General features: G+C 32.4%; 2 protein-coding genes across 2 annotated transcripts in view; both read right to left on the reverse strand.

Annotated features, from left to right (window-relative positions):
• Positions 1–4724: 4724 nt before the first annotated feature.
• LOC120782534 (syntaxin-18) lies at positions 4725–6657 on the reverse strand. The gene is made up of 2 exons (XM_040114864.1): positions 5425–6657; positions 4725–5341 (listed from the first exon to the last, which is right to left on the reverse strand). Exons 1-2 carry the CDS (start codon positions 6496–6498, stop codon positions 5153–5155), a joined length of 1263 nt encoding a protein of 420 aa, XP_039970798.1. The 5' UTR covers positions 6499–6657; the 3' UTR covers positions 4725–5152.
• A 1290-nt stretch (positions 6658–7947) lies between these two features.
• Positions 7948–18421, reverse strand: part of LOC120782643 (ras-like GTP-binding protein RhoL) — a 30163-nt gene continuing 19689 nt past the window's right edge. Inside the window, exons 2-3 of the mRNA XM_040115013.1 lie at positions 9665–10011; positions 7948–9557 (exon numbers count right to left, since the gene is read on the reverse strand). Of these exons, the coding sequence (XP_039970947.1) occupies positions 9234–9557; positions 9665–9898 (558 nt within the window). The 5' untranslated portion in view covers positions 9899–10011 and the 3' untranslated portion in view covers positions 7948–9233. The remainder of the gene's footprint in view (positions 9558–9664; positions 10012–18421) is intronic.

Genomic DNA, 18421 nt, shown 5'->3' on the forward strand with positions numbered 1-18421 from the left:
AAAAAGACTTGTAAACAAAATTTCCAAATTTGAAAGAATAGTTATTGTATGTATGTAAACTAAATTGACAAAACACAAAATTACATTATAGAATTATAGATGATAAGCTGATAAGCTGTGCTAAATTTAAATGTAAATATTGTCCTATAATTTTGTATAGCTTGCTAATGTTTGTACATATTGACATCTCTATGCATAATCGCCATACATCAATCCATTCCATAGCCATTATTGCTATGCAATTGTTGAACGCCGCTTATGTATGTATGTATGTATATTTTCATATTTAATTGTGCGTTGATATACATTGCATAGCAGAAGTTCGTCCAACTATTTTTGTTTTTATAAAAAATTATTTTTTACTCTAAATATGTGTATATATCATATAATAGTTATATGATTATTTTATTGCATTCTCACACATTTCATATTTTTAAATTAAAATTTTCTAATATTTTATTTTATTTTTTTTATATTTATCATCATTTCTTTTTTTGTAGTAACTATTTTTTTGTAAAAAAATATTTTCTTAATATGTGTATGTATCATATAATAATTATATCATTTTTTATTCTACCATAATTCATATTGTTATATTTATTTAATTAATTTATATTTTTATATTAAGTTTTATAATATTTTATTTGATTCTTTTAATTTCCAAATAATTTTTTTTTTGTTTTTGCTCAATTCCAGTTAAAGGTTCGTGTTTATTTATTATTTGTATTTTTATGTTTATTTAAATTTTTATATTTTTATTTTTTATTATTTAAATGTAAGCAGGTAGATAAGAGTGCTGCCACCATTTTGCTGCATTGCCGTAAGACCTTATGATCTTGCTGTTCCGTTTCACCGATGGGCCGATATTTTAATGTATTTGTTATTTTATTTTTCATTTCTTATTTAATTTTTAATTTTTATTTTATTTGTTTTTATATTTATTATTATTCTTTTTGTTTTTAATTTTTCATTTTATTTTTGTTTTTTTAATTTATATATTTGTGTTTTTATTTTCATTATTACTTTTTTAATTTAGTTTTATTTTTTTCACTATTAGATTTCGTTGCGTTTTGCTTTTATTTCTATTCTCTCGCATTATATTGCCTAAAATCAAAATAATTTAGTTGATATTTTTAAATTAATATTTTTTGGTTTATGCAATTTTTTGTTTTATTATATATTTTTTCGTTTTTGCTTTTATAACATTTTATACATATGTTATTTATCTAATTAATAATTTTTTTTTTATTATTATTATTGAATGGTTAACATATAGCTTAATGATAATCATATTTTTTGCTATTTTTAGCATTATTATTTATCCATATTTATTTTTATGTTTTCTTTCATATTTACTTTATCTTTTGTAAATTAATTATTAAATTGTTAAACTGTACATTAAAATTTTTGGCGGCTACTAAAATCAAAAAAAATGAATGCACACATTCGTCTACTCGTCATAATTCATACGTCTGAGCATAAAATAAAATAAAAAAAAGAATTTTTATACAATATGAATTTTTAAAATAGTTTTCAAAAAGAAAATATGCTTGCAATTTTATTTTTATTAAAATAATTAAAGAGAATTTCAGACATATATACATACATATGAATTTCTAAAAAAATTTTCAAAAAGAAAATATGCTTGCAAATGTATGTAGATAATATTTTTATTAAAATAATTAAAATTCTATTTAATTTTTAGATATTATTCTTATTAAACTGATTAAAATTCTTTTAATTTTCAAATGCTACATTTAATTCATAATTTTTAATTGGCGATATTTTTTCGTTTAGTCTTGCAAAAATTGCATTCCAAAAATTCCATTCTCATAGCTTTCAAGCATATCCAACCATGTTCGGCTAAATTATATAAACGTAAAAACGATAAAATTTGTTTCCATTTTTAACAAAAATTACACTACAAAACAAATCTGTAGGAAAAATTTACTGCTTTTGCTTAAAAACACTCGTATAAATTGTATCTAGTGTTTTCATTCAAAAATATATAATAATTTTTTTTTTTTGCTAAAATTTAGCTAAATTGTTGCTATACTTTTATCAATACTGCAAATATTTGTTAATCTGAGCATTCAACAATGAAATTATTTTGCACTTTATGCAGGTGACCGCCAGCGTTTTCATGCAATTTTTAAATTATTAGTAACCTTATTCTTATTCTTTCTAGAATTAATTATTATTATTATCTTTAATATTATTATTAATATCAATAATATTATTATCATTATTTATATTATTATTATTATTATTATCAATTTTACTATTATTTTTATTTTCATAATTTGAATGCTAATTATTATTATTAACATACTTATAATTCTACTTCTTATAATTACCATATGATAATGCATAATTTCCAATCGTACAGTCCACATGCATCATTGCGCTTACATTCATATGTACATAAATTCAGTAAGGACCCAACAAAGAAATGAACTCTAGTGCCTAAATATTATAAATCCTCAGATCTGTTATTAAAAAAAAGAAGAAAATACTTGCACCTGCGCATGTAATGATTACAAAAATTATATATGTTATTTATAAATAAATATGTATTCTCAATGTACAGTGTACACGTCATGCATACTCACTCGTACATGGATTTTATCTCGACGTCCGCTTGTGAAAAGCTTCAGAAATTAATATTTAACAAAACCTTAAATATATGTACATATGTATGCGCTTAAATAATTTATCTGAAGCAAGCAAATCAAAAAGGTTATATACATACATATGTATATTCCTCAATCAAACAAATAGTACCAAATTTGCGTCGCATACCCCGCTACTAACCTTAAATTCGTCGCCATATCGGCTTAATACGTGTATTAATTTACTAAAAGATCAAAATATAAAAAAAATGTGTAGCTTATTAATTTGTTTATGTAAAACAATGAAATAGTTTTTAAGTTATTGATAAAAATATCAATTTTCTGCTGTAAAATTAATTTCTAAACTTCTTTATGAATTATAAGTACATATAAGTAAATGTTTTTTGTGACAAAAATTTATAAAAAAAATGTAAAAAAAAAATAAAATATTAGTAAGTAGCAGAAATGAAATGAAGTTCCACTTTAAAGACTTAAGCCATTTAAAAAAAAATCTATAATTTATTAATATTAAAAGCAATTAATTTACTGCTGCCAAAAAAGCGCGTAAAAAAACAACAAAACTGAAATCATGCCAACAAACTTCTTTATTTATGCAAATGTAAATTATAAGCAAATTCAAATTGAATTACTAAAAATTAGCTATAATTGTTAAGGACTTACATTAACTGTAATTCATGCTAATTTTAATTACTTGCATTAGCACTACTGTAATACACACACACATACATACTTATATACAATTTATTATTATATGTTTTTCACTTTGAAATGAAGGAAAATATTTATTTTACATTAAAAGAAAACAAAATCAAAGCACGCCACAATGGAGCAAGAAAAACAAAGAATTTGTAGTTGTTAGCAAGCAATTATATACTCGTATTTGTATATATAGTTATGTATAATTGTAGAAAATAGCATATATGTATATGGAAATGTGAGGTGTCTCTTTTAAGACTTAAATAGTTGTGTAATTAGTAATTATAAATGTAACTACTCCTATTAATGGTTGAACTGGCGCAGGTCAATTACCAAGCCTGGCGCTTTTATTATAAATTTTAATATTGAATTCAAAAGATGAAGCAATAACTTTTATGCAATAATAAATAAAAGAACGTGGTTTTCTTGTTTATGCAAAATAATACAAAAAAAAAACTGTTTTTTATTCAAATTATTTCTCTTAGGATTTTTTTTTTGACAATTTAAAGCGCTTTACCTGCACATAATAACCGGTGTCTACGTCAATAAAGAAGAAGCTGCACACAATCTAAGCGATAATTGTAATTACAGCAAAAGTCTGCAACATCATAAGCTCAATTACCGAACCTAACCTAACTGCAGGGGAGAATTACTATTCCCACGACAAGGTCAGCTCGCTAGTATTCTTCAAGTCTCTGGAATGTTTTTTGCCGCTACAACAACAACAAATACTATAATATGATGCTATGCGGGCGCATCATTATTTATTTTCTTTTTTGTTTTAATTTTAAAATCAATTTAGTCGTCTAAAGTGTCGATATCAAAGTCAACATTCAATAAAAGAACTAATGTTGAAGTTGTTGCGCTTCCTTTAAGAATAATAATAAATCGTCTGATGCAGATCCAAGTGTCAAGAGAATAGAATCCAAGCGCCGTCGACCGTTCCCACGACAGGCCGGTATGTGTATGTACGTAAGCGGAACGGACTCGGATTTTTGTCCGACCAAGGACTGTGAACTCGGCAGAATTCTGCCTCTACAACAACAATGACAAGTGCAGAAAACAAGTTATTGTTATAGCGTCATAAACATGCCATTTTGGAGTTTACTTGCGTGTATTCAGAGAGTCGAATATAAATCCACATACATTAGTTAGACCCCCGAAGTGTGCTGGGAACGGACCATGACATACGGTTTCGCACTACTGAAATTAAACTGGGCTTCAACCGGCCGATGGCTGGATCAGTAAGTTGTAGTTTACAAATGAGTGAATTTTGAGAGAAATGCTTAGAAGAGATATGCGGAGACTCATTTGCGATGAGATACATTTATTATAAGCATTCCTCTGCGCCGTCATATTACAATCCTCGTCTATTGTCGTACTCTGACCGTTAGATTCAGTTTTCAAAAAAAAAAATTTTTAATTATATTTCCCACATATATTTTTCTAACTAAATGCTGTAAAATAGCCGGTTTTATTATTGTAACGTTGCGCCATAATTATTGTTTCAGTATTTCATATATATGCGTATGTATGTATGTATGTGCTTAAGCTAATATCGGTACAAAAAAGTATTATTTACATATTAAATGTAAAAATGCATGTTAAAGTGACTGCGTACGACTGTTATAAATAATTACAAAATTTCAAACTAAATAGCTTAATATTTTTAACAGACGTTATGCCGTTTAAAAACATAAATTCCTATTAATTAAAAATATTTAAAATTTCACAACAAATATTATTAGGAAAATATCATATAATATGGACTTATTATATATTAGTTCGACGCTTTAAATTCGCACTACTTTCATAACATAATTTCAGTCGTAGTACCAGTCAAGGAAGAGTAAAGCAAATGACATTACTAATAAGAAGAACAGTGACCACACACGTAGGCCGGCATTGCGTTGTATGGCTTGTTTGATCTGCTCATTCGCATCTTTGACATTTTCCGTTGCACCAATAACGGCGTTTGCGATACGCTCAATATTGTGTTGCTGTAGTGAAACCTATTTATATGGAGATCATAAAAATTTATTAATTAAAATATGTTTCTAAAATATAGATGGTTTTTTAAATATATAAAACACACCTTTTCAGTAAATATATCTTGTAATTGCGCAATGTCCACCACATTTTTCTCAATTTGTTCCACCTCTTCAGCCACACCTTGCAACTCATGGTAGAGTTGCATATTCTCCTGTTCGAACATTTGCACATCTTCAGGTGAAAGCGTTTTCGCCGCTTCAGCCTCATCTTCCAATTGCTGTGACTTTTGTAAATCCTCATCTACGGCCACTTTTTGTGTAGATTGCGTTGACTTCAGTTCACCGCCGCTACCAATATTATCTTCTGTTGTGGCATGTCGATGTCGATGTCGTAGTTGTGGACCATTCGTGTTTAAATTTTCATCGCCACTAACATATCCGTTATTACCAGCAACAGCCGCATCATTTAGTTCGTTTTTATAACTCTTAGCACTTAAGTCATCGTCATCTGCCCAATCGCCTTGTAAATCTGACACATCTTCACCCAAATCCTTGTGTGGTCGTAACTCGTCGACTACATCATCATCGTCGTTACTGTTGTTTGTGGACTGTCGTATTAAACGTTTTCCACTATGCTCACCAGCTGGTCGCACTGGTATCTTCTTCTTATCAGCTGCCAATTTTAATAGTTTATAGGTTTCCAATTCATATTGCACACGATAACGTTTTTGTTCTAAGTAGATTTGTTGTACACTGTGTAGATAGCGTTCTAGCAAATCGATTACTGCTTCAATATGTTGTTGCTGTTGTGCTTTTCTTTTTGCACGTTTCCAATCGGTGCGCATTTGTGCTAAATGCTGTGTATAGTATGCTACAAATTTTTCTGATTCTCGGTCAATTAGATCACGCTGTTCATCGCTCATATGGGTAGCGCTCTTCAGGTGTTGACCTACACGCATGTACGCTGAACGATTCTCCACCAGCACATTACGCAATGTTGTAATTTTATGACACACATCCTTTGCCTGCTTTGTGAAATCATCGCGATGACCAGCTCCAGCTGCAGCGCCACTCTTGGGTACACTCCGTTGTTTATCCACACCTTGTGCTGGCAGTTCACCTTTGCGCTGTAATTTCACTGTCATTACACCGGCTTTGAATTTTTGCGTTATATCCATGTTGAGAGGTGGGTTGGTGCAGCCGAAATTCAATGCTACATTAAGGTAATAATAGAGTCTACAACAAAAAAGTGATATTTTTGTGACTGCCTTATATATTTACGAATATTTTGTGTAAATTATAAATTTAAGGAAACCACGTCCACTGACACATCACTGCTTTGCTACGTTTGACAGCTGCGGTCAGCTGTTCGTATTAGTGTTGATAAACGGTGGTTGTAAACATGCGATACTCGTTCGAGACTCGTTTAAAATCAGCGGAAATTAATAGAAGACAAACGTTTAAAATGGTTTCCAAATAATTTAACAAAGAGTTTTTATATTATTTGCAAATAAAGTGCAGCAGTTTATACATTTGCTAACAATTTTTTTGACTATAAAGTGTTTTTAGAGTTTACCGAGATATGGATTGGTTAAATATTGTGTATTTAATTGTAAAATTATATTATTTAAAGTTCAGCTTCGGCTATAAAACTTAGCACCACTATTTCAGCCGGAAGTCACATATCTATACATGGAGAGTATACACATCTTCGACCAAAAGGAACAAATTCGACTCATGTGGAAAAGGGTCATTTACATTAATTTGCAACTAATTGAAAAAATAGGGAGCTCAGCTTCGAAGAAATTTGAGGTTAGTGTTGCACAAGTGTTCTATATGCAATTTATTTTCGAATATATGTATAGTTTTTCCACTGCCGGAATATTAATATAGTTTTTATAATAATGTATAGAAGTCGTATTAATACCACTGAGATTTTCACACTAAAATATTTACAACGAACGAGATTTTTATAACATCAATTGAACAGCGCCATTAAATGCGGTCTGTTCCTTGCATGATAGGCGCATTTGGCAGATACTTCTAATTAAATAGGAATTTAAATTCCAGCAAGTTTACGCTGCCAAAGGTTAATAGTTCATGTTAGAATATAATTTTTAACTCAAGGCCATTCAACTTTTCGTAAAAGTAATCGAATTGTCTATTAAGCAATTGTTTGTAGATATGTACTGTCTGTAAGTTAGCCCTGTCCCAGTTCAATCAGGCAAATAAATATTTTTGAATTATTTTTTTTTTTTATAGCTCTGAAAATATTAATCAAAAATAGATTTTAAACTATTAATGTCATTTAACGGTTAGAAAAAAAATTATTACCAAATTTCTTCATTAAAAATGGAAACAATATTTAAATTTTCAATTTTTAATCATAAAATCAGGAGATTTGAATATTTTGCTGAATTATATTTCCCTTTTTTTATCTAGTTTATAATTCAAAAATGTTGAAGTAAAAAATTCGCTACTCTACTATCAATAAAAACTCAGAAGATTAATGACTAGTTTAAAAATTGTTTATTGCATCTTAAAAATGTTGAAAAGAAAATTTAATTACTAAATATACATATTTTGTATTATACATTTATTTTAGGTACATTATTATACTCGTTTCATCCATGTAGTGATATAATTGTAAATCACATACATATTATATAGATATTATTATGGCCAATACTCGCTCATCTTGTTATTCTATCTAGACAAATTAAAATATTACCAAGTAAAACTAATTGAATTATGTGTGCTGTTTGTTTCGGATAGGTTTCAGACCTTGTACTATACATACATACGTGTCGTTATAAAAGTTTTCAATAATGATTTAAGGTCACGGACAGTTATTGTGAATGTAACACAATTGAGTTAGCTTCTTCACCAATTTTGGTGTGGATTCAAATGTTATCTTATTAATAAAAATTTTTGACGTCTTAATTCATGTCCAAACAGTACTTCAGATATAATTTAATTTCTACTTTAAGCAGTTCATATTTGCAAGTGGACATGTAGATAATCTGAGAAGACTGGTGATATTGGCTGAATACTGCAGCTTAATCAATATTGATGATGTTATGATCAATTCGTTTGTGATCACTAGTTGACAGCTGTTTCATGCATTTATTCGCTTTCGTTGTATTTACTTAAATTTTTGATATTTACTATTATTTTATATATTTTTTACATTTTCTTTAAAGCATTTTTGTTATATATATTATTTTTGTTTTTGTTATTGATTTCTTGTTTATGTTATCCAACTGTAGAGTCAGTTTGACTAAGTTCGGCACACAATTACTTTTACATTGATAAATATTTTATTTTTATTATTAATAAATACATACATACATATGCTTGTATATTGGTGTATACAATATTTTGCGCTTAAATCACTAAATGTAAAAATAGTTTATATGCTTTTTTACAACATTATAATATTTAATAAAAATGATACCATAATAAAACAAAGCGAGAGAACTCATAGTTCTCTCTACCCGCCCAACTAACTAGATAAATCTGACAAACTCGTCTGTATGCTAACTACTTCAGCCAGAGAACATAAAGCAATTGTTTTTAAATTTCAAATTGTTTTTAAATTTCAAATTGTTTTTAAATTTCAAATTGTTTTTAAATTTCAAATTGTTTTTAAAATTAAACTTGTTTTTAACTTTACAATTTTTTTATGTTCTCTGCTTCAACACTGATTGCCAATTTCTTGCCTTTGCTGCACCAAAAATTAGTCGACTTTTAGGCGTACGAAAAAGCAGTATCCAGGCATAAATATATTATTAGACGTAAATTGAGTTTTTCTCTGATTTACAAGCATTTTTGTTTTACTAATTTTTGTTGTTTCTATTTGATTTACAATTTCTACGCCATCACTTGTTCTCCAACGTCATTGCGACATCGCCTATAGCAATGTGCATTGTTTCGGTTTAGCACTCGGTTTCTTCTCCACGGCTCTCACTGCCTCCTCGAAGACTTGATTTAGATTGATCTTCTTTTTGGCTGAACATTCCACCAGCGTGTGCGCATGAATTTCCTTGCGCAAGCGGCGTCCCTCGCTTGTCGTCACGAATTTCTCCGAATTGGGTACTCGCAAATCCAACTTGGTGCCGATCAGCACAACGGGCACATTATTGGAGAAATGCCGTATCTCCGGCCACCACTTGCTCTTGATATTCTCAAAAGATGTTCGACTACTTATCGAATAGCAAAGCAGGAAGCAACTCGTCTACGCGGAAAAAGAAAAACAACAAAAATAACATGATGAATGAATGAATTTATCTTCTATGAATTTTTTTATTCGTATTAAATAGTTTTTGTTGTTTGTATGCTTACATTCGGATAACTGAGCGGACGTAGGCGCTCGTAGTCCTCTTGCCCGGCTGTATCCCAGAGTGTCAGGCTGTATTCATTGCCATCGACCGTGATGTTGCAGGCATGGTTATCGAACACTGTGGGTATGTATTCTTCGGGGAATTCGTTTTGTGTGTATGTGATGAGTAGGCAGGTCTTGCCCACCATACCGTCGCCGACTATTGTGATTTTAAGGGGACGTAAACTTCTCGCCATTATTTTGTTGTTGTTGTTGCTGTGGATGCTGCAGTTGGTACTTTGTTTTCACTTGTCGGATTTGTTGTTGTTTTCTAGTGTTGTCGGAAGATAATGTATTGCACCGGCTTGCGCTGTAAAAGAAGGAAAAGTGAAAATATTGAAAAGTGTGTGCATTTCTCTTGTGGGGAAGTTTATGTGATTGTAGTTGTGCGCGTTTGATTGCATCTGTTTGCATATGCAAGTTCGTTAGCGTATGAATAAGTGGTATATTTTAGTGAATGAATTACCCAGCAAGCATTTTGGTTGCTACTCATTCGTTATAACCGCGGAGTATATTTAGTTTTCAACAAACTTTGTAACATCAGGAAGGAAATGTCGTACATCCTATAAAGTAAACATAGCTATAAATTAGCAGCGTCGATTTCGCTATGTCCCTCTCGCAACCTCTTTATGCGGGAACTAGTTGCTCAGCTTTTGATTTATCGATCTGAAATTTTGCGTACATGCTTTTGGCTCCAAGATACTGCTCATTTGTCGGAACCGCTGATATCGGACCACTATAACATATAGCTGCCATACAAACTGAACGTTCAAAGTCAAGTCTCTATATGGAAAACTTTTTTATTTGACGAGATATCAACATGAAATTTGACGTGTATTATTATCTGAGACAACGTTATTATCGACAAAAAAATTGTTCAAATCGGTTCACTATAGCATATAGCTGTCATACAAACTGAACGTAAGAAATCAAGTCCTTATATGGAAAACTTTTTTATTTGACGAGGTATCATCACGAAATTCGGTATATATTATTTTCCAAGTCAACGTTACAATCCGCGAATAAATCGAACAGATCGGTTGACTGTAGCATATAGCTCCATACAAACAGAATAATCAAAATTAAATTTTTATATGGAATCTTTTCAATTTGCAGGGAATTGTAGTTTCGATTTAACCGAACTCTAAGAATTTCTTGTTTTAATTTAAAATGAAATATAATATTTTTAATTTTTCAATTTTATCAAAGTGAACAAATCATTTACGGGATGGTGCAACACTTTCCCCAACAGTGTTTACCGCCAAATTTACTTGTTCGTTTGCTTTATTGTATTGCTTTTGTAAGTGCATTCCTTATGTTCTTTATAAGTTTTATCGACATATCGCTACTGCCACTTTTTCCAAATGTTCACACACACACACACCACATGACACCCCAATGCCGCTGCCTCCACAGCTGCGCCGCCTCAAGTGAGAGTGTGTGCGCCATACCGTCAACTTTTCAATTGGAGCTACAAGCTACAACAACAAGACTAAGAAACACCGGCAGTGCGCTGCCATCGACACCGGAAATGTTAAGCTAAATTGTAAACAAAATTATCGTAATTTGGATGTGAGAACAGCGCAGCAAGAAATGGAAAAGGAAGAGAACATTTTTGCGAAATCAAACATTACAATATTCGTATACTTGCTCGTCTACGCATTTATAAGTTCTACAACGTTTAAATGGAATACTTGTCACCGTTGACTGACCGCTTTTCGAACACTTTATTACAGCTCTTTAGGATTTCCAAAACGAGCGGGTTGTTCTCATGTAAATTGGAGAAAACGCTTTTTTGCGCCACATTTATAGACTTTAGTTGAGTGAGTTACGTATTCAAGTCGCAAAACATGCTCAACATTCTCGAATATTGCGCAGAAATTGAGGTTAAGTGTGTACATATGTATGTATGTATGTATGTAAAGCGTGTGCAGGCTTCTAAACTTAAAAAAACGTTGGAGTAATGCGTGTAATCTATACTTAACATAAAATAATATATGTATTTCATAACAGCAACAAAGCGAAAAAGCCATATCTACCACTTTTTATAACCAATACTTCATAAAAGTCTAACCATGATAAGTTATGAATTCATTTGTAAGCAGCCATGCAATTTTCATACAAAAACATTTCATTTATTTAGCAATAAATACCACATTTTAAAGAAAATGAGTCAAAAACGCAATATATATATACACATGGCATACATACATATACACATAAATATGTACATACATACATGCATATACTAGTATACGTATGTATATACCAACGACTATTAAATATTTGGCGATTATAGCAGTAGTAACATGATATCACTATACATCGCCACTTATCTTATCGCCAATTAACAACAACAACAACAATTAAAAAAACAATAATAAAAAAAATATATATGTACATATGTATATTGTTAGAAAAGAATTCCATGCACGAGTGCAAACGACGACTGAAGAAGCCAAAGGTACTTCAACAGTCATTATTTGCCAAAGAGCGAGCGGTTTTCTCAAATAAATAAATTCTTGAAATGGCTTTAGTTGCTAACGCAGCTGATCGAAAAATTGCTCAGCTTGTTCGTTTGTGTGAAAAAGTTTCAACTTGCGATTACCTAATCATTAGATGAAATGCTATTCCAGCAAATTCTAAAATTTTGCCGAAAGACCACAAGAATTTGGCTGCTGATTAAAAGCTATACCAAGAAGTGTGCTGGATCGAGCAAGAATTTTGCTTATTAAAAAAATTATATTTGAAAAAATTGTATAGCTAAGGTTAGATTCCACAACACTTGAACGGTTATGTACTGTACTTTGTGCGTATCTTTACTTCGATATCAGCTACCGCAAAGACGCCTTGAACATATCATAAATCTTAGTAGCTTTATTTCTATATTCGTTAATTCACCTGGATGTCTAATAGTATGAGATCCGAGGTGTTGCAGTCTCGCTCTGGTGGTCTGAAGAACAACAAAGCGGCGGGGGCCGATGGATTGCCTTCCGATTTATTCAAATATGGCGGCGAAGAACTGATAAAGTACATGCATCAGCTTCTTTGTAGAATATGGTCGGACGCAAGCATGCCCGAATATTGAAATTTAAGTGCGCTCTGTCTAATCCACAAAAAGTGGACCCCACAATTTGCGTCAACTACCGTGGAATAAGCCTAATAAAGTAGGAAGTCAGACATTCCTCAATCAAACTCAATCAACTTCTCTTCTTCGCTATCACATACACAACTTTGTTTATAACTCCACTTTTGGTAGCGATCATAACTTCCAAATAGAACATATAAAAGCAATTTATTCAGATCTTTCTTGATGTGACTAAAATTTATTTAAAATTCACGCCATCAATCTGAGCGAAAGTTAAACCCTCCTTACAGCTTCCGTCTACAAACCGCTACACCTCATGTAAGCTACATTTTTAATTATTTTATTCAAAAACAAATCTGTTCACACATTCAAACAAATTTCTGTACCACTCTACAGTTACGGTATATGCTAAAATTTTCTTAACCATTTCTTGTCATATTTCAAAAATTCAATCACTTTGCGCTCAAAACGCTCTAAATATTATCTGCAGCAATTAATCTATGCTCACAAAAGTCCACATCTGCGTATACTCGTATACACTTGTCTGCAGCTAGCGCCACAATGGTCCACACTTAACCCCCAGCACCCTAGAACCCAAACAATTAAGGTTAATTGAAGCCACTTCATCTTGAAAATCGTTAAAATAGTTTCATTTCGTATCAATTATTTGAGTATCGTAGAAAGGTGGCGGAAAGAGGAAAGAGAGGGTATGAGAAACGAAAAAGCAGCTGCAAAAATTCGTGCCGAAAATGTAAGCAAAGTATTTGAAATTTAATCGAAAACTGGAAAATAATCCATTAATAATTATGAATAGAACATAAATAATTTTGTAAATTTATCTATTACATTGGTTTGCTGAAGTACTTTCTTTCGTAGCTGATAAAATTGTGCTCTGAATTGTTAGGTTAAATAAAAAAAATATTTCGAAATGAAGCTATTACGCTAATTGCACACATTTAAATCAAAACATTTAAATTTTTATGATACATGATACGGCATATTGATTGAAAGATCACCACAAACTAATAGGTACTAATATCAATATTATATCCGATCAAGCTAGGAGTTCGAAGAAAAGCAAAACGGATAAACGAACTCTTCAATGCAACGTTATCCAGACAGTTCACACAGATGAAGTCGTTTTCTTGCAGTTGAGTCGATGAAAATAGTTCCACAGAAAAGTCACTGGCCTTCATCGTAAAACACATTTTTGGCAAAATTATTATTATTATTTTATTCAACATACAAACATATGTAGTTCCATTCAAGGGTGATACACTGGTTATAGCGACACTCTAACTTTTCTATACAATTTTTGTAGTACGACTTGCCCTTTGTTTGAAAATAGGCCGCAGTTTCGGTGATCACCTCTTCATTCTTTTGAGATCTGAGAGTAGGAAATAGTCACTGTGTGCCAGATCTGGAGAATACGGTGGAAGCGGAAGTAATTCAAAGACCAATTCAGGGATTTTTGCCATCGTTTTCACAAAGTTGAGACACGTTGCATTGTCTTTATGAAACAGCACTTTCTTTTTCTTCAAATACACCCGTTTTTCGGCGATTTCGTCCTTTCAACGGTCCAATAACGCTATGTAATAGTCACTGTTGATGGTGCTTCCTTTTTCAATGTAGTCAATAAAAATAATTTCATGCGCAACCCAAAATACAGACGCAATAACCTTGCCAACCGACTTTTGAGCCTTTCCATGCTTTGGAGCGGGTTCATCGTGTGCAGTCCACTCAGATGACTGTCGATTGGACTATGATATGATGGTGCCATGTTTCATTTATTTTCACATATCGACTCAAAAACTCTGGTTTATTACTCTTGATCATCTCCAAACACTGCTCCGAATAATCAATTCGTCGTTGTTTTTGGTCAAAAGTGAGCTCGCGCGACACCTACTTTGCAAAGAGCTTTCTTATACCCAAATATGCGTTAATGATATGATATACATATGTACATTGTCAGTTGATATCCCTAGAGTGCCTGTTATCTCGACAACTTCACTTTGCGGTCATCCAAAATTTTTTTTGTTGCTTTTCGTCGTTAACAACATTTTTTGAGCGCCCACTGCGTTTATCGTCTTCGGTGCTCATTTTACCACATCTAAACTTAGCATAACAGACCTTCACTCAAAATTATATAATTCACAAATTAATGATCCGACAGCTGTCAAATTTATACACGCGTCTTTTGAAGGTTCGGATCAACTAAAAATCTTATGGATTTAATACTAGTAGCGCCATCTATATGTCAAGCCGAAGCTTTTCAATTGTACTGTTAACTACACGTCCCCATAAATCTCGAAGTAACTTCCCTCGAACATCAAGAACTTTCAACGATCGCCAAACATTGTACTACTACGCCTCAATAGCTGAGCAAGACAACAGTTTCCAAAGAATTTTATTTTGATTAATGTTTTTTGGGAAGTTAATTAGTTTCCTTTTCCGAACTTTTGCTTCATTTTTGAAAGAAGAAAACTTTGATGAAAATGTTAGATCTATAAGCAGTTTTTTTTTGTCGTTGGTGGTTAGAAAACAAAATGTTTAAATATTTTTCTCGAATTTTAAACAGTAACCCTTTTCATAATATTCAGAACTGAGCCTACATCAACAACTCATCAGCCAATGGCGCGTTTTGTGCCCAAAATCACATCGTCATTTACAGTTTTAACCTTTCGTAGCAGACAATATGAAAACCGTTCTGTTGCAAGCCGCTTTCCGCCTCATCCCACCACTCCCTTTAACTTAAATGATGCCTCACATAACTTTGTGTGACTCATATCATTCCCAGTTCGTTGAGATGACGCAGATTTTGGTATTCAAATGGTAAGCAATGTATGTATGTGTGTACTTACATATATATGAACTCGTGAAACCCGTTATTAAACGTGGAATTGTTGATTAACAATTAAAGAAGAAGAAACCACAATGTAAACGATAAACGGCGGCAAAAAACCACTTGCGGTCAAAGACACACTTTTCATTAGAACTAATTACAAAATTACACGATTTATTCTTATGGTTATAGATATACTATACATATGTATGTAAGTACTATATGCGATATATATTATATCTATGTTTTTATAGTGTCTCATAATTTATCATACTCATTTTATGTGGAAAGTCTGTGATTTATCGCATTTCATTTTATTCACAACTCCTTGCTTTGTCAAACAGGAATTGATGATACAATTTCCCTGGCTTAAGGGGACGACAAGAATACTTGTGAAAGCTTTTCTCCCTCTCTTTCTCTCTTTCTCTCTCTCTCTCGATCTTGGTCTCAGCAAGTCGCACTCTCCGCTGTCAAGCGTCAAAGCTCGATGAGTGTAAACGCCTCTTCGCCCCCCTCTTTCCACACGCTCAGGTGACTCACTGCCTTAAAAGTGCTGGCATTGTGGGCCATTTGTTGAGCCACACGCGTCACACGTTGGCTGTTGACAACCGCTATGTAGAAAACGATGAGTAAATAAATTTGGAAACCGTTTTGGTTGGCGTGAATTTAATTTATTCATGCTTCTAAGAATTTTTATGATTTTTAGTGGAAGTAGATAATTCGGAGTGCAGTGGCCGGTCGAGCCGCTTTTCGTTTCGAAGTCTTTCTCTTTTGTTGGCTTTGTTTTAAAACTTGTCACAGCTGTTTTTGTTAGCCGTTCGAATCTGGTCGACTTGATCATGTTGTGTCTGTTAAACTGATCAACCGGTTGTTTATTATATGTCTGTATATTTGTGTATACCTAACTACTACTCATGTATGTATGTATGTACAAACTTATGTGTGTATATAAATGACTAGTAGCTTGGTATGTGGGTCACGCGTGTTGCTCTGCTGTTTGCAACGGCTTTCAATGTTGCAACAGGTTCTTTTCTAGATTGTGGCTTTTATAGATTATGGTTTTTATGGGTTTAATTAAAATTGTTTACTTTTAATGGACTAAAAAAATCTGACAAAACTGATGAACAAACGATTCTCACGGAAATGATCAAAAGGGTTCAAGAAAAAATAAAGAGGCCTTATTTACTGCTTCGTTCCAGATCTCATTTCTTGTAATTTGTGATCTGAAAGGCTCCTAATAGATGCTTCGCTCTTACGTTAGATGACTGCGTAGGAGAGGCCATCCAGATATAAAAAAAAGCTATAAATTTTTATTCTGTCGATACCTCTAGGCTTAGGTGATCATAATACACATATGGGTATACTTATGTACATACATATGTATAGTACACTTTACCACATAATCAAGCCGCCCAGAATGTTTTTTCCTTGTATTTTCAGAGCTGTTCCCTCCAAAGTAGAACTCTCATGATCGAGGACTGCTTATTGATTATTTATAGTATACCTAGGTTTCAAACCGTTATGCAATAACAGTTTAACTAATACTTTAATTAGTGTCAGATACACACAAGTCTGATTTAATTGCCTTAAAAATGTACATACATATAAATTATAGTACAGTACTATTACCAACTATTTAAGCGAAAATCGGTACGGTGGGCCGAAATGCTTTGCATAAAATAGTAATTAACGAGTAAGGATGATCCGAAGTTCGGGCATAACCGAATAGCTTCCGACCCGATTTTATCTATTTTTGATACAAGAGCACATTAATATTGGGAAAAGATTCTCTCTCTTTCTGAATTCTGAATTTCCGTAATATATCCCAGATTGAACGATTTTTTTTCGGTATAAAGCGTTATGCACTGAGGTCCACACTTTACCGGCGACTAGACATCAAATACATATGTATATCTGGTGGCCGGTAAAGTTATTACCCGATTTCAACAATTAGTCGTGAGATGGCTTACCCTTACCACACTATTGTGCAAAGTTTGATTCCGACACTATATGTTGGAAGAAGCGAGGAAGAAAAGCGAACTACAAAATTCGTTTGCGCACATTTTCGCACTGCTCGAAGAAGTGCTGGAAAGCTTCGTGCTCAGGAAATTCGGTAAAAATAGCTTCAGTGGTTTGTCGGTGGAGTTACGCCAATTTTTCAAAAATATTCAATTATATTTTTACAACTTAGTTATAGAACTTACTTATAGCACTTCGTAAGTTTTTCTTTGATATTATGTTTCAGACAGGGCAATAGTCCAATTCTCATCATCATACTAACGTCCTCAAATATGCCACAAAACATGTTTGCCAAGATCAAGATATGTATCTCAAACAATTCAGCTCAGCTCAGCTCATCTCATCAACATCATCACTCTAACGGGTGATTTAAGTAGAGATTCTTTTTTCATTAGAATTTTTGTTCAGTATTGTTCGGCATTTTATCATGGAAAAATTTACGGGACAACCTTTACCAGGCGCTCAACTTTATTACGAAAATTCATGTTCTGTAAAGAATGTGTTTCGCGCGCTTCGCTCAACTTTTGGTCAAGATAATCGGCCTACTGACCTTACTATTCGTACCAACATCACCGGCCTTGAGACCCAGCATTCATTAATGGATAATATTCGACCGAATAGACCACGTTCAGCACACAGTGAAGAAAATATAGCAGCCGTAGCTGAGAGTGTAACTCGAATTGACGTATAGAACGATTGGACGCATTTACGTCGAAATCCTAAATTGAAAGCTTACAAAACACAGCTTGTGCAAGAATTGAAGTCGCTCGA

This window comes from Bactrocera tryoni, chromosome 1 (assembly GCF_016617805.1).
Source record: "Bactrocera tryoni isolate S06 chromosome 1, CSIRO_BtryS06_freeze2, whole genome shotgun sequence".
Lineage (NCBI taxonomy): Eukaryota > Metazoa > Arthropoda > Insecta > Diptera > Tephritidae > Bactrocera > Bactrocera tryoni.

Bases quoted from the DNA above. Each gene is read 5' to 3' on its own strand.
- LOC120782534 (XM_040114864.1), bottom strand. From the start codon at position 6,498: ATGGATATAACGCAAAAATTCAAAGCCGGTGTAATGACAGTGAAATTA. The intron at 5,342-5,424 runs GTGTGTTTTATA...CCATATAAATAG, and splicing joins AAGATATATTTACTGAAAAG to GTTTCACTACAGCAACACAA.